The sequence below is a fragment of the Teleopsis dalmanni genome, chromosome 2, assembly GCF_002237135.1.
Source record: "Teleopsis dalmanni isolate 2A chromosome 2, ASM223713v2, whole genome shotgun sequence".
NCBI classification, from domain to species: domain Eukaryota; kingdom Metazoa; phylum Arthropoda; class Insecta; order Diptera; family Diopsidae; genus Teleopsis; species Teleopsis dalmanni.
Window position 1 is genome coordinate 185,032,767 of NC_051847.1, and position 20,178 is coordinate 185,052,944.

Sequence of the window (20,178 nt, forward strand, 5' to 3'; positions counted from 1 at the left end):
ACGGCACGTCTATTTGTTTTTTGTGATTTATACGTAAAAATTTCCAACTTTAAAAAGCAATACCTCAATAACTAAGCTACATTGGCGTAGAACGTAGTTGAAGATACTGCCTGTAAGATATCATCTTAGTATATGTAAATCACAGCTAACTCTTCACTTGTTTTCTTCTTTAAAGAATTTAAATGCCTTTACATTATTCATTAGTTCGAAAGTTCATACCTATTCATGCTCGTACAATGTACGTGCTATGGAGCACATTTATTCATTCATTGACTTAGTGGAATAGGCCACCAAAATGCTGAACACAATGGAATAGTTTGTGATGATTTATTGAAGAAATTGCGTGTCGATTTGAATTTTGCAAACAAACAAGTGCTATAATAAAACGTAAAAATTTCAAAGAGTAAAAATAAGAAAAAGTCAAACAATAAAATCAAAATAACTGATTGCTTATAGAACCTAAAATATTCAATTAACATTTCAATATTACTTATGGCTTTAAATTGCTTCAAATTTATGTAAATTTTTGAAAAATATTCGTAATTTAAAAGAACAGCAAAACTAATAAAATTTAACCGAAACTAGGTCAGGCGAAATTTTTCACCATTTTGTACAATCAATCATTTTTGCGACAGGCAAATAGGGAGTAGGCTTATACTTCCTCAACAGACTGATCAAGGGCTATATGGTCAATTTAATCCAAATGTCAAATTTCTGACTTGATACACAGAAGCAAATTGAAAGTATCTGGGATCTGTCTTTATAGGGCACTGAACCATATGACGGTATGGGACTAAGCTCAAACTACCCTGTAGTATCTCGAGTGTCTACCCTCGCTCGAAACATCAGAACACATGTTGTGTCTATGTCTATGAACACCTGCTGTGGCTATGTCCAGGGTTGTTCTGGTTTTGGGGTTCTCTTCTTTAACACACTCAGCGATAACTCCAGCAATAGCATTGGCTAGACTTTCGATTGAATGATAAATAAACTATAGACAATCCTAAATATTTCCCGCAAGACCATTCTTCCTAAAAGTTTCTAACCTCCAGATATACATTCGCTTATGAGAGCAAATATTAAATAGAGCTTTCAATGCATATATGATACATATCACAAGAATAGTTTTTATAAAAATATTCTCGAATTAATACAAATATTAATAAGAACTAGGCATAAATAATCGATTTTTTACACTAGTTAGTGAATTGAGATGAAAGAAATTGATTAAAACGGCCACCTTCAATGAAAGAAAATATAAGTGATTCTTCACGTCTTTTGCTCACACTTTTTATTTTGCTGACAGCTTCATGTAAGCTCAAAATTATAAATTATATGTTTTTATCAAAACAGTTGTGTTTTATACCATATGTCTTCGATAAAGTTTCAAGGTTTAATAACATAACATACATTCCTGATTTATTCACATACGTAACTTTTACAAATAAAACTTCACTAACACTTTGGAATATAAGAAAACCATGACAATACGACGCTAAGGAGCCTTGTGAATGCATTGGAACTGGGTCACATATAAATCATTGTTCATTTTTACTTGCAATAATGCAATTGCATAGATGCACCATGTCTTGTGGTGTAAGTTGCAGTTCAGACAATCATAGATGAATTTATATGTGGCTAAAAACTGTTTGACAGACTTACATACTTTCACTAGAGCTTCAAATATTATTTTAACTGTTCGAAGCTTCAATTAATTTGGAACAGAAAAATTATTGCTAATCGCAGTAACCTTTGCCCTTGAGAGTTACCAGGTGGTATTCTATTTTTAAACCGGGCTGCTAGGTTAGGTTAGGTTGTATCGGCGATGCAAAGAAATCCATTTTAGGTCCAAAGATTAAAATGCTATTTAATTGGGGATCTTGCAGTTGATCAAGATCCTTAAAAACGAGGCCCATGAAGTAGTAAGGCAACGCCGCGAATGTGCTGGATAAGAACAAAGCAGATTTTTATCGTCCTCTCCACAACTGCGACAGGCATAATTGAAAGGAAGAGTCAATCTACTAGCATGGTTTCCTAATATGAATGATTTGTGACTACACCTACCACAAGACTGATATCTCTACGGGGCATCTTAATGAGAGTATTAGACTTATTTTTAATAGAAGGTGGTTAATTTGAATACAGATACCTACATATCGTTAAATATTTCCATCTTTTATTGAAAAGTTCAGCACAGAAGGAACTCAGTAACAGTTTGCATAATGTTAGCGATAGACAAAGATTGTTTAGGTGTTCGAAGTGATTTCCTGAAGCATTCCATTTGGCTAGCTTAACTGCTTTGCAATTGCCGAAAATATGCCTATAACCGAGAACACAGATTAGAGAAATATTATTAAGAAAAGGGAGAGAGCACTGTGACCTAAAAGGTCTTTTGTACCTTAGAGTGGGCTTAGAGTGTTTCTCCAAGTCTGATTTTTTTAATAAAAAACAGTATAGAGCCTATCTTATCTAGCCTTGAATCTCTCGGGTCCATGAAATACCCTCCTAGGTGTTTCTTCTGATTGTACATCAGTGCAAGGCACTCCCCGAACACGTGGTATACAGTTTCTTTCTCTTCTTTACAGTATCTGCAGTTTGACTTGGATTGAATTCCTAACTTCGTTAGGTGATTATTCATTCAGCAGTGACTGGTCAATAATCCCGTAATAATTCTTTGATTATTTTTTGATTATTCTATACAATCTAGAGAAGCGTTTTAGGTTGTAAGTCCCTAAAAACATTTTAGATTGTCATAGTTTGTCTTAGTAGATTGTCTTGGTAGGCTTTCCCAATAGAGTTATCTTTCTATTTCTTTTGTAACGTTCTTAAGAATGGATAGTGTTCTTTTTGACTAGATCACAGAAAAGTTCTGCGCCTATCATTATTAAACCCGCGCCTCTTGTTGCAAGTTTGTCTGCCATTTCTTTGCTTTGGATACCAGGGAGACCAGGAATTCACATTTCTTTGCCTTGAATACCAGCGTGCTCAGGAATCCATTTGTTTGCCTTGAATACCAGCGTGCCCAGGAATCCATTTTTTTGCCTTGAATACCACCGTGCCCAGGAATTCACACCTGATTGTTCTAGCCGAGTATGAAATCCTACTATAATATACTCTAAAAATGTGCGTTCAAAAATCTTAAGAAATGTTTGGTCGCTATGTTTTAGACATTGATCATGAAACACTATACTACAAAATACAGGTTTAACTCTGGTATTGTCAGAGTGGAAATAGGTTTATGCGTGCCTTGCGGCCAACTGGATTAACATAACCTACTTTTATCTATTTGCTTTAAGATGTTGATATGATAGTTTCTATATAGACACTAATGTGTCTCGCATGCATTTTAAGTTTTGTGTGAAACATAATAACCGCAATTACACTGAGCGTAGGGAGTATGCAATTCCAACAAACCTAAAGGCAAGGTTAAAATTAAGACGTCATTTGGAACAGCGCAAAAATCTCACAAAGAAAAACTAAAAATCGTTATTATTTAACAAAAATAAAAAAAAAAGAAAATATAAGACACAAAATGAAAAAAGGTGAGGTTCGGTAGCGAAAGTAGCATAATTTGCGGTTTCCATTCATTGATGTCATTATGTTATTTTACACTGCAATATGAACCACTTGCTCGTTAAAAAAATTTTATTGAAATTTAAATTGCAAATTGGAATTACCTCTTTGAATTAATTACACAAAAAAAAAGATTGCCATTATGTGAGTAAATAAGCAAATGACTTGAGGACTCAGAAAAAAATTGGAACAAAACTTGAGATACTTTATTTCTGAATACTGGTATCAGTAAGCCACAATTCGATCGATTTTACTCTTTTTGCTGGCAAGTAGTCAAGGTAGAGTAAATAACAGAAAAAGGACCATAAAAGTCAAAGGGTAAATAAATTGAACCGTCGACTTTAGGCAGTTTTAATTAATCTTATTACATTGGCAGTGTGTTTTGATTTATCTTTAAATAAGAGTTTATTTTACTCGCAATTGAACCCTGAACTTTTTAAAAGACGTGATAAAAGAAAAATACATGCAAAATGTAATGAAAATAAAAAGCCAAATAACTGAAGGAAAAAGGGTCAATCAATTTTTATTTACATTTTCGCGGTCAAATGCATTTCGAGCTTGAAATGTGCCATAAAAGTGCAATTAAAAATTTTTTTTATTTTTCTTAACTTTAATTAAACTTTTTTCGTAATGTTAATAATAACAACAAGTTATTTATATTGCAATAAAATATAATTTATTTTTTTAAATAAAAAATTTTTATTACCTCTATGTGTCGAAGAAAACTTTGTAAATATTTTGTATTGGCAATTAGCCAATTATTTTTTATTTTATGCAAGCAAAAGAATATATTTCTCTTTAAATAAGATCTCAATGAGGTGAATAAACTAAATAACTCACGTGCATTTTTCAAAACTGCATTAGGTGTGAGTATCTGCTGGCAATTAAATTATCTAAATAAATTTCTTTAATTCTCACACTTGCAGATTCACATGGCGTATACGTAACATTAATAAATTAACGGAAAAATCAACACACACCAAAAAAGAAAGACCACATGAGACATGAGACATGAGACAGGCACCAGCTGTTAAAATTCACATCAGAACCGGTGCTGGAGAAACGTTCAGCAATAAATGCATTTCAATTGTGATTATCGTGACCATGACCTAAGCCATGACTAATGCCTTTGTATTAAAATTTCGAAGTGACTTTTTATTATGTATTGTACTTTATATTATTATTATATAACAAATGGTCTTTAAACAGAAAATTCCATTTTGAATATTTTATCTGCGACAAAACAATCTTTATGGAAAGCATTCCAGATAAGAAAATTAAATGGCTTATTTTTTATTTGACTTCAGCATTTTTATTTTTATTCATTTTTTGTTTATTTCTTATTAATTTCTTATTAATGATTATTTTTATTAATTTGTTGTATTTGTAAATAAAACATTTAAGTGCAAACTTAATTTGATTAATGATCAAAGTGTCAGGAAAATTAGTTCATTTATCAATTAAAAGCAGAAAGATTGTGACTATCATGACCGTCACTCATACAAAATGTTTGTTTACGTAAAACAAAGGAGGATATATGAACTGCTGAGTGACTTAATTAATTCGTATTAAGAAATTAAACAACAATATTATATGGATTATTTTTTTTTTTGTTTTTTTTTGCACTCAGTCACTAAATTACAATTAACAAAGGAAAACAAAGCATTATAACTCAATTTTATTAATTAAGGATTAAGGACAGAAAAGAGAACAGCATGAAAATATTTGTAAAAACAAAGTTAAAAGAATTTAACTGAAAACTGAGCTTGATTTAAAAAAAGTAAGTAACAGAATGTGGCATAAGTAAAGTGCGTTTACACTTTAACAATTAACGAACCTCAATTAGTGATAACTGCACAATTAAAATTAAGTGTTTATATTAGCGAAACAAAACAAAAAATTAAAAGAAATACAATTACCACCTTTTATAATTAAAAGCGGAAATCTACAGTAAACACTTTTCCAATTACCTGGTTTACTCCAATGCAAAAATTACTCACATTGACGAGTACGATTACCTTCGTGAAATTAAGTGTTTATACTAACACTATTCAATTAGCGAAATAAAACAAAAAATTAAGAGAAATTAAATTAATTATAACATAATTATAATTTATAATTAAAAGCGAAAACCAACAGTAAACACTTTTACAATTACCTAGTTTACTCCAATGCAAAAATTACTCACATTGACGAGTACGATTACCTTCGTGAAATTAAGTGTTTATACTAACACTATTCAATTAGCGAAATAAAACAAAAAATTAAGAGAAATTAAATTAATTATAACATAATTATAATTTATAATTTATAATTAAAAGCGAAAACCAACAGTAAACACTTTTACAATTACCTAGTTTACTCCAATGCAAAAATTACTCACATTGACGAGTACGATTACCTTCGTGAAATTAAGTGTTTATACTAACACTATTCAAGTTAGCGCAACAGAACAAAAAATTAAAGAATTAAATTAATTATATATAATTATAATTTATAATTAAAGCGAAAACCAACAGTAAACACTTTTACAATTACCTAGTTTACTCAATGTAAAAATTACTCACATTGACGAGTACGATTACTTCGTGAAATTAAATGTGTTATACTAACACTATTAATTAGCGAAACATAACAAAAAATTAAGAGAAATATAATTAAATATAATATAATTATAATTATAATATAATTATAATTATAATATAATTATATTATAATTTATTATTAATAGTGGACACTAACAGTAAACAGTTTTCCAATTACCTAGTTTACTCTAATGCAAAAATTACTCGCATTGACGAGTACGAATACGTTATTTTGCACGACGGTACCTTTTCGGATACATGATCCTTCTTCTGACACCCATCGCACTGAAACCTTAACTCTAAATTTGATTCAACTATGAAAGATCGACCTTTCAATACATCTCACTGGATTAAAACATTATGCACGTAGAGCAGTCTTTATAATTATTAGAAGGGACAAGATAAAATACAAGCTCTAGGATCGAAACCTCAAACAACTCTCCTAAGTATCCCTGCTGATTAACATCAGCGCGCTACTCATGGAACGACATCTGCACGGCTGTTCCAAATAGAATACGATTCAGAGGAATTGTTGAGGCCCTATACTCCACTGGGAGTTAACGGAACAAAGAAGAAGGATCCCTGCACAAAAAAATTTTTGACAATGTCTTTTGGTGACTGATCTTAACCTCATTTAGTTCAAGGAAAATCGAATGGGAGATTAGTTTTCGTTAACTAATTTTCGATCTGGGAGATTTTTTTAATCTAGTCTCAAGCAAAAATAAATCCACCAAGATTTATCCTCCAGAACCAAACCAGAATAAATAGGGTCGGAGGTCTAAGCCAGAGTTTCTCAAAGGCACCATTAACACTCTTACGGTACTATATTTTCGCCTTTAGCGATATTATTTTTTGGGAGCGTAGTAATCGTTCTGGTATTTTACTAAACATTTTATAATTTTGCGTACCTATATTGTAGTAATTCGTGATGTTTAATGTTTTGGATTTATGAATTTATTTGGATTTTTTAATTTTTTGAAAAAACTACGAAGGATCGAAAGATTGTTTATGTGCTTAGAAGGAAACAACTCACACCTTTAGCACCATTTTATAAAGTTATGGACTGAGTAGTATTTACTGGAAAATACATAGTAACGGAAGATAAGACATGTACTTCTTGAGGATCTTGGTCAATTACAAGATCTGAGACTAAATAGCATTTCAAGCTTCGCCAAAGGTTCTAGATGGTTTTAAACCCCAAATTTTCCTACATATACGGTAACACAATGAACCAATAGACCTAAATGTATCCACTAGGGATCGCCAGTATAACCTAACCTAACCTAGAGGAAAGAAAACTTTTAATTCCTTTTTCACTATTTTATTAGTTATTAACAGTGGAGTATTTAGGATAGATTTAGGAAATACATCGCTTTCCTTGAGAATATTGTATTATATTAGACAAAAATTTAGTGAACTGTAAAAATACTATCCTGGTTACGTCAATGGTTATTCATATTTTCAACAGTTCTGAAGGAAGAATTAGCGAATATGGTGATTCTCATTTTTTAATTTTATTTAAATAATTACCAAAAAGTCAAATTTCTGAAATCAAAACCCGTGGTTCTATTTTCAGAGCATTGAATGATTGACAACCAACAATTCTATGTTAATTACTGGATGTTCTAATTTATGAGTGTCCACGGTCTTATATTCTTTTCGTTATATTTTATTATAATTAAAATAAATAGTAAATATGTAGATGTGTGTGTGCGCATGTATTTCTTTTTTAATATAAATATATATAATTAATAATTAATATAAATATTGTAAATAACATAAATTTACTATAATTATGTTGAGGCTAATTCAGTCAGTGCACTTGAGCACTTTTACTCTTTATTAACGGCGAGGTTTCTTCATAATCCCTCTCTACTACTTGACTGAATTATTGTTTATCACTTCATCAGATTAAGCGATAATTGACCTCAGATCTGCTTCCCGAGGAGCCTGTAACCGTTTTGCAATTCGATAATGCGGTGTTTACATACACTATACATAAATCAAAGTGAAATCAGAGAAATTACATTATCTATAAATAAGTGTACTTAAACTAGACTTAGATGAAAAAATCGTAGAATTAGACAAGTAGGATACCTCCCATTCATTTGTGTAATATAAATTTTTTTTCTCTAACAAAATCGTTTTTTATTATAAGTTTGGCTAACGCTGGTGTGCCTAGAAGGCATAGAAAATGGAATAGTGTGAAATATTCACACTGAATAATTAAATATTGTGGTTTTTTGTATGGATTCCTTTGGTTAAGCACGCAAATTTATAGGGAGGATATGGTCACTTCTTCCATTGAATGGGTAGGTGTGTTGTTTGATTTTTATTGTAAATAAAACTATTAATTGATGTTGTTGTAATCGTTATGTTAACAAGTTTTAATGCAATTGTTTTGAATTTGTTTATATTTGTGCTTTATAAAGCAAAAATAAAAGAATAATAAAATGAACTTAATTATTAAGCAAATTAATCATATAACCACGCATTTAAAACAAAATTTGTTGACAACACACAAAAATACACGTAAAGCAATGAAGCACTTGGACTTACCACCAGCTTGCTTGATGCCAGCACTGTTTGGAGGTGTAATATTCGCACTACCAGCTCCAGCAGCGCCACCTGCTAACACACCGAGCGACTGGTTTGATGCTCCTATGGCTAGAGAAGTGTTACTCTGCATTTGCAATTGGCCAACAGCTGTAGTGGGTACACTGCTCGACTGTTGTCCGACTGCTGAGCCGCCTGGTGAAGACGATTCATTACCAGTACCAGCCCCTTGGTGTGAGTGGTGGTGCTGACGTTGGGCTGTACCAATAGTTGCAGAACTATTACTGCTGCCGTGTTGTCCATGAAAACTGCCGGACCCTGAACCAATGCGTATAGGTGTACTACTGACACCAATGTTAACATTTGTGGCAGTTGGCGTTGCTTGCGACATGTTTTTTTATATTTAATTTTTTTTTTGTTTTTTTTTTTTTGTATATCACAAAACTTTAGAATAAACGAATTTTTTTAAGATTTTTGTTAATAAGTGTTTTAAGAGTTTTAAGCTCACAGTTGTTTTTAAAAAATATTTTTCATTAAAAAAAAAAAAACTTTATTTAGCCAACAACGTGGTTATGCTAATTGTTATATTTTGTTTTGGTTTTTTCTCTTTTGTATTGATTTTACTAATAGTTTTCGCGTAGCTTACTTAACAACAAACATGCCCGTTTTTGGCCACTTGCCTTAATTTTTTTTTTCACTTTTGTTTTGTTTTCTTTTTATTTAAAGTGGAAAATATTCTACTTTTGCTTTACCGCTTAATTATGCACTTTGCTCTATGCCTCTAAAAACTTAATGTTGAGTCTTTGAACTTAGCAACTTTCATTAATTTTTTTAATTTTTTTTGTATGTAAAAAGTTATTTATTCTTTTTTATTTAGTTTATATTTAAAAATTTTTTTTTAGTAAATATTTCATATTTAAACAACTTAAAATTTATCTAATAAACTTTGAGAGAAATACACATCCACAGCCGAAGCAAGTCGAAAAAAGACTGAAAATACATCATCGAAGTGAACCCCATCAGTCCAGTAGCGAATTCCATAAAGCAAACTTTCGAGCTTTTGTCTTCACATATACGTCAACTGTTATAATGAAATTTAGGGTTAAAAAGAAAATGGGTAAAGGTTACAAAAACAATTAAACGTTGACAATTGATTTGGATATTTTTTAAATGATGAATTTGTTTGCTAAATATTTTTATAAACTTTAAAAAATTATTTATTTATAAAAAATATTAAAAATTAAACCTTACTTGCTTATTATGTGTATAAATAAATAAGTAATAATAAAATTATTTATTAAAAACGATAGAACTTATATGATTTCTAATTTATTTATTTAAATAATGTTTTAGTTTTATATACTAAAATTATAAAAAAAAGCCAAACAAACATTTTATTTACATAAATTATTTATACCATATATAAAAAATCTTTGGTTAAATTGTTTTTTTGTAGGGCGAAAATTGTAGTCATAAATATTTCGCTACTGCATTATAATGACCTCATCATTCGTAATCATATTATTCATCGAAATGTCAAATCCGGCTATAAAGTCCAAAACTTGTTTAACTAGCTTCAATATATTATATTGAAGTTTTTATTTGTTATCAGTTGTCGTTTTACTTTTAACATACATATTCGTTTAGAATTTTTATGTTTTCTTTTTACTTTTATTTTGTGCTGACATTTGCAATAACAAGAATTTATGCAGAGTTGCTCTTTATAGAGTGATTGGTAGCACTAAAATATAGATTGCTTGTTGCGTACAGTACAGCATAAAATTAAAACGTTAATTTATGCAAACAATTTTAAATAAATTATGATTAAATACATAAAAATTTGCTTATAAGACTATATTAATATTTATGAATTAAATAACAATTATTTGATTTAGAAACTTATAGCAAAACATATGAAACTTTAAATTTCTATCTAATATTTTGGATTATAGAATAAATTTTTTATTAAAGTAAAAATATAGAAATAAATCTTAATTTTTTATAATTATAATGCTAGTTATAATTCATATATAATGCTTATATATCAATTAGTGATAGAAGATAAAAAATACTTGAAGTTCCAATATAACGTTTGTAAGATTTTCTTCAATAAGACACAAAATATAACTAATCAAACAACAAATGGTGATCGGGTCTAAATCCCGGAGTCACTCTTTTGTACAGTGTACGTCTGTGCCGCTCATTTTCCATGAGTGATCCAAACAAAGTTGAACTTTTTGGGCATATATCGTTTATAAAACTGTTTAATAATGCTATCCATAGAATTGGGTGCCATTATTTGGATTGTATTTTTAGATTTTTCTTTGCTCGCTCTATATTATAAGAAATACATTACTGTGAAAATATGCAAACATTGAAGCATAAAGTCTGTAAGGGCCAACATAAGGAAAAGCAAAATGCTCCATCTGAGTTCTTTTCGAATATATGTAAATCGAAGTCATTTGTGAAATTAATCAAAATATTTAATTTCTTGATTTATCAGTAAGTCCGCACCAATGACGTAAGCAGAATTAAGACAAGGGGGAGCCGGACATTGTAGTAGAAATTATTTATTTACAGTACACTAAATTTTTCTATTATCTATTATACTGTCAAAGAGAGATACAACCCTAATCCCTCACTTACCCAACAAGCCCTAGTTCTAGCTTATTTTTTTCCACATAATCAACAATAAATAATTTATCAAAAATAGAAAACTTGACTTCTGAATTTTACATTAATTGCAGACGTATATAATTTTATTATTTTAAAAGAACAACTTTCTGATTAACTAAATATAAAAAACCAGTAATGCAAAAATCACGTAGTCATTATAAGGGATTTAACAAGCCCACACTCTCGAAAGTCTTGTTATTGCTTTCGCTTTAAGAAATTGTCCACGCAAATAACGTTTCACATTCTACAATTATTAAAATATATTACGTACCGCTGATGTCATTCTAACAAAGCCTTTTACATAGTTTACTAATTAATTTACTTTTTACTTTTCATTTTTAAATAATTTTTATACAGAAAGCAAAGATTGGTTAATATTTTATTTAATTTGCATGTTTTATTTGTAAAGTGCATAACATTACGGAAAATAATACCGCGCCTAATAAATGCATGATGCGTTCCCTATGCAAACTAACAATTTTTTTTTTTTTGTGATACAAAAATATGAAATCTTAACATAAATTAGGAGATAAAATAATTTTGTGATTTAAAATAATGCCTGTTCTGTCTTTTGTGGGTGCATTTGTGCCTTACATAAATATTTGTGAATACTTTAATACAATAAATAAAATGCATTTCACACCTTGTGCCTGCTGCAGGGAATTTTAATTACAACTAAATGAGTTTTAAAAACTTTTAAATTAAAGACACAACGGTGAGGTGAAGGTGTTACCTAACCAGTTTTGTGGCTTCGATGTTAATCATCGAAATCGATATCTGAATCATCAGAATCATAACCACTGCGTATTGTTTTTGTAGGACGATTGATATATGTTTTCTTCTTTTGATCTGGTGGTGTCAATAAATCACCTTTGTACTCAATTGCACCTGATTGTGCTATTCTCCATTCTAGCATTTCAGTTGAAAAATCATCACAATTACCCAAATCGGTAAAGCCAACAATAAAGTCCTTAGTTTTACTATCCTTAACAAGAGCAATTGTAGGTATAACCTTAATGCGTAAACGTTGCGTTAGGAATGGAGATTTTTCAGCGTTAACCTTACAGAATTTGGCCTCAATATGTTTGGTTGCCAGTGTTTTTAAATGCATATCAACAATACGGCAGCGTTCAGTGGAGTCGCGGTAGAAATGGCAGACAATGTTTGGCGATTTCTTGGATACTTCAAAGAACTCTTTTTCATCAGCAAGTTCATTATAAATACCATGTCCCTAAAATATATATATTACTAAGAGTGTCCATTATATATAGTCTTATACTTACATTTTTGAGCCACTCTTGCTTTTGCAGATTTTGTTGTTTCATTTCCTTTAGGCGTTGCTCACGTATTGTTTTCAGATCATCAGAATCCAAGTTTTCCAAGCGGTCTAACTGTTGATCCAACTGTTTTTCGATGACCTGCGCAGCAGTCATCAATTGGTTTTCTAACATGTTCGACATTATTGTTACTCTAAAGCGTGCAGGTGCGTCTCAACTTTAATTTAGTTTTGTTAAAGTTTTTCTCTGCAGTTTTTTCTTTACACCCACCGGTGAGAGACAGATGAATTTTAATAAGTCCAAAAATTATATGGTATTGAAAATATATACCAAGTGGTATAAATTTTTGAAAATATATTTAATCAAATTTTTGTACTGTTCAATCCAAATAAAAAAATTACTTTAATTTAATATATAAATAAACTTTCGTTAAACCAAATTGTACAACGCACACTGAGTGAGTAAGTCAACATGGTACGTTCAGTGATGCCAGATTTTTATGTTATTTTTTTTTATCACATGCGACTAATAGTACGTTCAAGCTGGTATCGATTTATTATAATAAATTGAGAAAATTAATTTTTTATAAAATAAGAGCACTTTATCTAAGCATATATTAATTTATTATAATTACTGAAATTATCAATGTACATTCTATACACACAATAATTTCACTTTTTAAAATTATGTTAATAAATTTTGCGTTTCTTATATATATTATGAAAGTGACACGATTTAACGTTCCCTATATAGATTATTGTATTTGTAATATGAATATAGTGTAATAATTCGGCTTCAATAACAATTGCATTGAATTTATCACAATTGAAAAAGAAGCCAAATGCATATATCCTTTTAAACGAAATTGCCTTTTAATATTTAAAGCAGTTTTTCAACAACACTAAAATTATAATCATTTATTTATTGGGGCGATGTTGTGTAGAGTACCATGAGCTCGTCAAAATTAGTTCTTTTGGGCTATCACAAAAGAAGAACACTGTTCTTCTAAAAGAACAACACTGCTTTACCTTAATGACGACGCACAGATAGCCTCGGCTCTCATGACCAAATATGAACTGACATATTGTTGTTTCTCTTGCGATTATTTTTTTGATTTGAATTGAAAACAAACACATTTTTGCTCATGACTAGCCCATGACGCTCTACAGAACATGGCCTTTGATGTATTATTATCGAGTCGAATTGTTTTAACTATTATTTCTGGCTCTAATTTTGCAGACTAATTGCAATTTGTGTAATGAATTACCGGGGTATGTTGCCTCACATATAACACTTTGCGTGGTGAAAAAAGTGTTTCAGAATAATGAACCTCATGAAAATTCGACTTAATATCGTTAAACCTGATATGGTAAGATGATCAACTATGATCAGATATTACAAATTACAATAATTTGTTAGTAAATGTAATGCATGTTTTATATTCATTTATATATACATATATCATTTAGTTAATATAATTATTAATAATTGTTCATAATGTTTAATGTTTTTCATTATATCCTATATCATAACAGAATAAATTTAGAATTAACTCGGTCTAAATTACTTACAACCTACAAATTGATGAAGTGATAAAATAACAAATATCTGATAAAAAATGAAATATGAGAACATATTTTATTTATTTAATTTTTTTTTTGTGCTATTCTGTAAATCCGCTATTAACATTAATTTCATATGGAATATTGATATGAAACTTAATATAAAAAAATATTTCATAAAATTTGGATATGGCTTGAAATTGATCTATCAAAACAGCTGATTTTGTTTATGTTTTGTTTTACATAAAATAAGAAATTAAGTGAGACAGTGAACTAAATAAAATCTATTTTGTTTTTGAAATTTGATTGCTATACTTCAAATTTTAAATTAAATTAATACTTTGTGCAACATTTCACAGTATAAGAATCAGCTAATATTTTCAAAAAAAATTATTAGATTTTATTATCTCGATAATGTTGGAATTTCATAACAACATATATATGTAGAACTTTCTTACTATACTAATTTACTGAACAGGTCTCAACTCCTCCTATATTATATATAATCACAGATTTATTTTGATAAATTATCATTGTTTTTGAGAAATTTTTTTGTATTTTTTATATAATGTCGCAACAAAATAAAAAGTTACCCAAAATAAAAAGGAATTTATCACAATAAACAGATCAGCCAGTTGGTGTTATATTTTTAGTTTCTAATATGTGATTTATATGCATATAGCTTCTCTACTCTAAATTTATTTGTTTACAAAATACATTTTTTTTAACTTCCCTGAAATACTTAATAATGCAACACTGTACCATGTCCTCGCTAATCGCTGTGATATGTCTCATTCGTTCGGTTGCATTGTTTAAAGTGCTGCGCGTTGTCTGTGTGTCCGCTTATTTGTTTGGTGAATTGCACAACAGTTTTTTAAACAAAAAATTATATTTTATTAAAGTGAATATAAAGTTTTAATTACAATCATACCAGGTCGGTTTATAGTTTAATTTTAATAGTATAATATATTTTCTGCTAGTTTTAAGGAATTTGCATTTATTTTGTGTTAGGGTAGGAATTGGTGTAGAGAAAAGAGCGATAAAGATAAAATTTTGCCGGGAAGCTGTAAAAATGCTTTTACATAAATTGATAAATGTGTATAAAATACTTATAAAATTATTGTTAAATAAAAAAAAAATTGGCATTTTATATATAAAATGTTTGATTTTAGAAGAGGTTTAAAATGTTTGCGCCAAAGTTAATTACATACGAAAATAGAAAAAAGTAGACTACATCAACCGCCATTTTTAAAAACGTTCGTTGGCGACTTTTCCCTATATTACAGTAGACGCTAAAAAAAAACACATTGTGTAGTCGTAATATATTTTTTATTTGTTTAATTAAATAATTTAACATAAAATATTTGATTAGTGTATGATTTGTTGCTATTGTATGATTTTTAAATTATTATTATTTAGAATTTGATTATCTTAAGTAATTAAATTGTTTTAATGTATACACTTTCCTTTTCTTTGTGTTATGTTCTTTACAGAATGTTCGCTTTTTTTTTTTTTCTTTTACGCTGTGTTCGGTTGTAGTAGTGAAATTATTTAGTTTTAAAATTGCTGTTAGTGCTGAGTACAAAAATTATGTAAAGGGATTGGTTGTGAATTGCAGATATATGTAAATTACTTATCACAATATGATTTGTATGTATGTATCGTAATTTTCACAAATTATATTTTATCTCACTGTTAGAGGAGACGCCACATTAGAGGCATATCATCTTGTTTAGAAAATTGTATTTTATTTTATGAAGTATTTTAAGCGGTATTTTTCGTAAAGATCAATTTAATACAAATATTTTTCAATAAAAGGTAATAATACATAGTTATTATACCGTAAATAAACTATTGGTGTTCTTTAGTTGAATAAAAAAATACTTAATTTTTCTCTTTAAATTGTGTACAAAATAAATGAAATTTTTTTTATGCTGTGTACGAAAAATATTTACGTGCCGATAATGTGTAAAGAAAATAGAATGAAGAGGTCTTGCATTTGTTGTTGTTGTTGTTGTTTTTGTTTCTGGTTATTGCACATAAAACTTGCTTTATTTTTGTTTAGTTTTCTCGTCTGCATTTTCTTTGTTTTTATTTTTGAATGCACACAGCTTGTGCATTGCTTTTATTTATTTTTTTTTTTTAAATATAAATTTTTGCTTCGCGCTAAAATAATTGGTGTGCATGTTTAGTTCTTTTCATGTTAAATTGAGGGAAATAGTAAATTATGTCGGTATGGCAGCGAATGTTGGTATTTACCAGAATTTCGAGTAGGGTAAATTAGTTAAAAATTAGGTAAATTAGATGTTGCCATTGTAAAAATTTTATAAGATGTTTAATAAATAAATTATTAAATTTGAAAACTTTTAATCAAAAATAATAAATAATTGCAATAAATAAATATTAACATAAGTGCAGTGGAAAAATTTACTTTTCAATTTCCTTTACCTCAATTTACTCGAACACGGCCAAAGTATTATATTATATTAAAATGGTTAAAGAATTTTTCATGTACAATATAAATATTATTAATTATATTTATTTATTTCAAATAGTTATTATACTTGAAATTAATAATTAATTGAATTTAGTTCTATAGGTAATAAGAACATTTTTTATAGAATAATGGAAAAAATGTATTATAGGAACACATTTGTATATTACTGTAATTCAACAGTAACTTCCCATCATTAAGGAGTCTTTAATAACAATACCTAGCGCCATCTATGTAATTTTTATTATTGATGGAGTTGTTCTTATTTTTGTTAACTTTGAGAAATGTTTATTTCCAGGTTTAATTGTAAACATATTTTAAGAAGTTTTTGGAACTCTTCGAGTTTTTGTTGTTTCTATTTGATTCTTTAGTTAATTTAAATTTTCGTCTGCATATTTGAGTGCTAAGGTTAGCATTGTCTGCATGCATGAATGGTATGAAGGGGGTTTCACTTCATTTAAATCCGCCATTAACAAATCCTGAAGAGGATAAATATATCAATATATATATATGTATATTATATATTCTTGTCTACGTATTGTATAATTATTTTAAATGAAAAATTATAAATTTATATTGTTTACATCTTGTTTTTGTTTGAAATTTGTTTTGATTCATAGTTTTATTTTCTTCTTTGTTTTTATTTAAACTGTATTAATTATTGAAATTTCTTAGTCGAATTTGCTAAGCTGACAACCTTAAAAATAAGTAACGCTTATCTTGCGGCTTTATTACTATCACTAATTCCTACACTTATGGATGTAAACTCGAAAATGAATTAAGTACCATATTCTAAACGTACTATATATTACCCAATGGGCCTATTTACACTATCATAAACGTGAGATGAACTTGACGACAACATGAACTGTCAGTTCAGTTTACACTATCATGAACTCTCATGAGCGTGAAATTTGTTTTGTTTTATGTAAACGTATAAAATGCTTGTGTGTAGTAGTGCAGAGCACAGAAATTGAGAGTATTCAGTATTAAAAGCACGGTTGCCACTTGAAAATTTTATTCTGTACCAAAATTGGTTTAAAAAGGTACCATTTCTGTAAAAAAAGGTCCAAAATTTTTCTATTTTTGTCTTTTTATATGGAAAATACAAAATATAAAATGTACAAAAAGTATAAAACAATAAAATATCCACAATAAAGTTGGGTCGCCAAAAATGTACCATTTTTTTAACATGAGTACCAAAGTACCAAACGGAAAAAAAAGTACCAATTTTGGTACTAAAGTACCATAAGTGGCAACCGTGATTAAAAGGTAAACATAAACATTACATTGCTTATGTATGCGTGTCAAACTGAAGAAACGCAACAAATTTCATTGCTTGAAATTTATGAATTCACATCACACTCTCTTCCCTCTCTCATCTATAAATAACCGGTTTTCAAGTTCATGTTCATGTTACGTTAATGATAGTGTAAATCGGCCCAATACATGTATAAATGCATTCTTCTTTCTCTTTCTTACACACATATTTTATACAAACACATTTTGTATTAACAAATTCAAGTTTTGTGACCAAAATATATCTACCGAGATTAATCCTCAAAAAGTAATCGAACTTGCCACCATATTTACTATACCGCATTCTTAAGATTTACAATATCGTATACACTATTGAAACGTTGTATCTTAAATGCTTATAATAAACCCAATTGGTATGCGTCTAAAGGTTTTCTTTTTTTGTTTTCATAATAAATTCTCAAAAAATTAAACAAAATTACAATTCGGAAATAGTGTTGTTATGCTTCAATAATTTTAATATAAACAATTGACACTCCCTAGATTTGTTTGTTTGTTGTTGTAGTTAATGATTTCGTCGTCTTCCAAAAACAAAAAATTACAACAAAAAAAACATTAACACCAAAAGTATCTGACGCTACCGATCAAAATTTTTAAATTGTGTACTTTGAACGTTTAGATTTGAATACTGCATTCAAAGTAGTTTTCCCTTGCTCCTCGCTTCATATAGGAAACATAATTATTCTTATATATATGTATATATATTGTGGTTGTACATATAGCGATTGTATCTGAAAACTTTTTAAGGGCTATTTAAAGAACATTTTGAACTTTGTGAGTATTTTACATTAGATTGTTGCTATCTTTGCAGTAGATAGTGTTTGCGAGTATGAAAAATGTATACTTCGAAGACTTGCTGGGTGCTTACGGGTCCAGCAAAGGATTGTTCATTTAAAGACACTAACATGCAGATGAAATTTTAATTAAAACAATTAAAGATTTTTAAACTAAAGAGAGTGTGTATTTGCTTATGTATATAAATATACAGGGTATTTTTTTTGTTTAATATCTTAAGAAAATGATTTCTTGGTCAAAAAAACTACGAAAATGTGGTGAACCATTTTTGGACACTATGCCGTGGGCCTACTTTTGACTTCTTATGGAAGTCAATGAATGAATTTTTTTTTTCTCATTCTCATTTATCTTCAACAAATTAGTATGGAATAATGCCCAAAGCACTTTTAAACTACAGTAGCTAGAAATGTCAAAAATGAAGTTGAGAAAATGCATTTCTTCAATACTGCATACGATCTAGCTGCAGTCTAGTGCTACTGTATTCTGTATGTTTGTACTATGCAGTGAGAGTCGTCAGCTACTATAATGAGAGACTCTAGTTTAATCGCGTGTTGGGTATGAAGACTTTTCTTTGACGTTTTTTATATTAAATGTTAACTGCTCTTTTGAACAGTGTTGTTTAATCATATCTAATGAATGCAATGTAGTTGATTTGAATTGCATATTTTAATTTGTGGAATGCAGCTGCACTGCAATTACATTTAAAATTTTATCAATGTATCTACACTTTGAAATCTATCTTCCAGTAAAACTTTAAAGCATTATCTTAATTATTGTTATTAAATTTGCTTTTTGATATGTAATAGACAGACAGTACTGACAACTTGTACACGCCTTAATGTTTAGATTTTTCAAATATACTTTGGCCTATGTTAGATTTCCCTCCTTTTCTATGATGATACATGGGTTACTTTCACCTTAAATTATTTTGTGGCATATCTGATAAAGTTTATAAAAGACAAGTTTCTGTTTGCCCGCAAAACACATTTTTTTTTGCTGACAATTTGTAGACACCTTGATTTACTCTTTTTATTAGTTTTTTTTTTTGTATCTTTACGAATTATTTCATTGACTTGAAAATTTATTTATTTGAAAACGTGTTTATTAGCTAAAGATTGCAAACTACAAACTGCAATTGAAAGAAAATCTGTACTTTGTAGATTTCACAATGTGTGTAGGTATTTTTCAAAGTGAACTATTGAAGTGTAACAAAAACAATAGAATATAATATAAGATTAGTTAATATTGATACTTAATAGTCAGTAAAATTTATATATACAATATTTATATATACAACATTTATATAAACAATATTTATATATACAATATTTATATATACAATA

The 20,178-nt window shown here is 28.9% G+C and overlaps 2 protein-coding genes across 2 annotated transcripts; both read right to left on the reverse strand.

The window, feature by feature from the left end:
• Positions 1–8,637: 8,637 nt before the first annotated feature.
• LOC119676359 (secreted protein C-like) lies at positions 8,638–9,795 on the reverse strand. Its single transcript, XM_038087597.1, has one exon. It carries the CDS (start codon positions 9,103–9,105, stop codon positions 8,638–8,640), a length of 468 nt encoding a protein of 155 aa, XP_037943525.1. The 5' UTR covers positions 9,106–9,795.
• Positions 9,796–11,765: 1,970 nt separating this feature from the next.
• LOC119684637 (thioredoxin domain-containing protein 9-like) lies at positions 11,766–13,135 on the reverse strand. Its single transcript, XM_038098717.1, has 2 exons — positions 12,674–13,135; positions 11,766–12,621 (listed from the first exon to the last, which is right to left on the reverse strand). Exons 1-2 carry the CDS (start codon positions 12,848–12,850, stop codon positions 12,148–12,150), a joined length of 651 nt encoding a protein of 216 aa, XP_037954645.1. The 5' UTR covers positions 12,851–13,135; the 3' UTR covers positions 11,766–12,147.
• Positions 13,136–20,178: the final 7,043 nt, after the last annotated feature.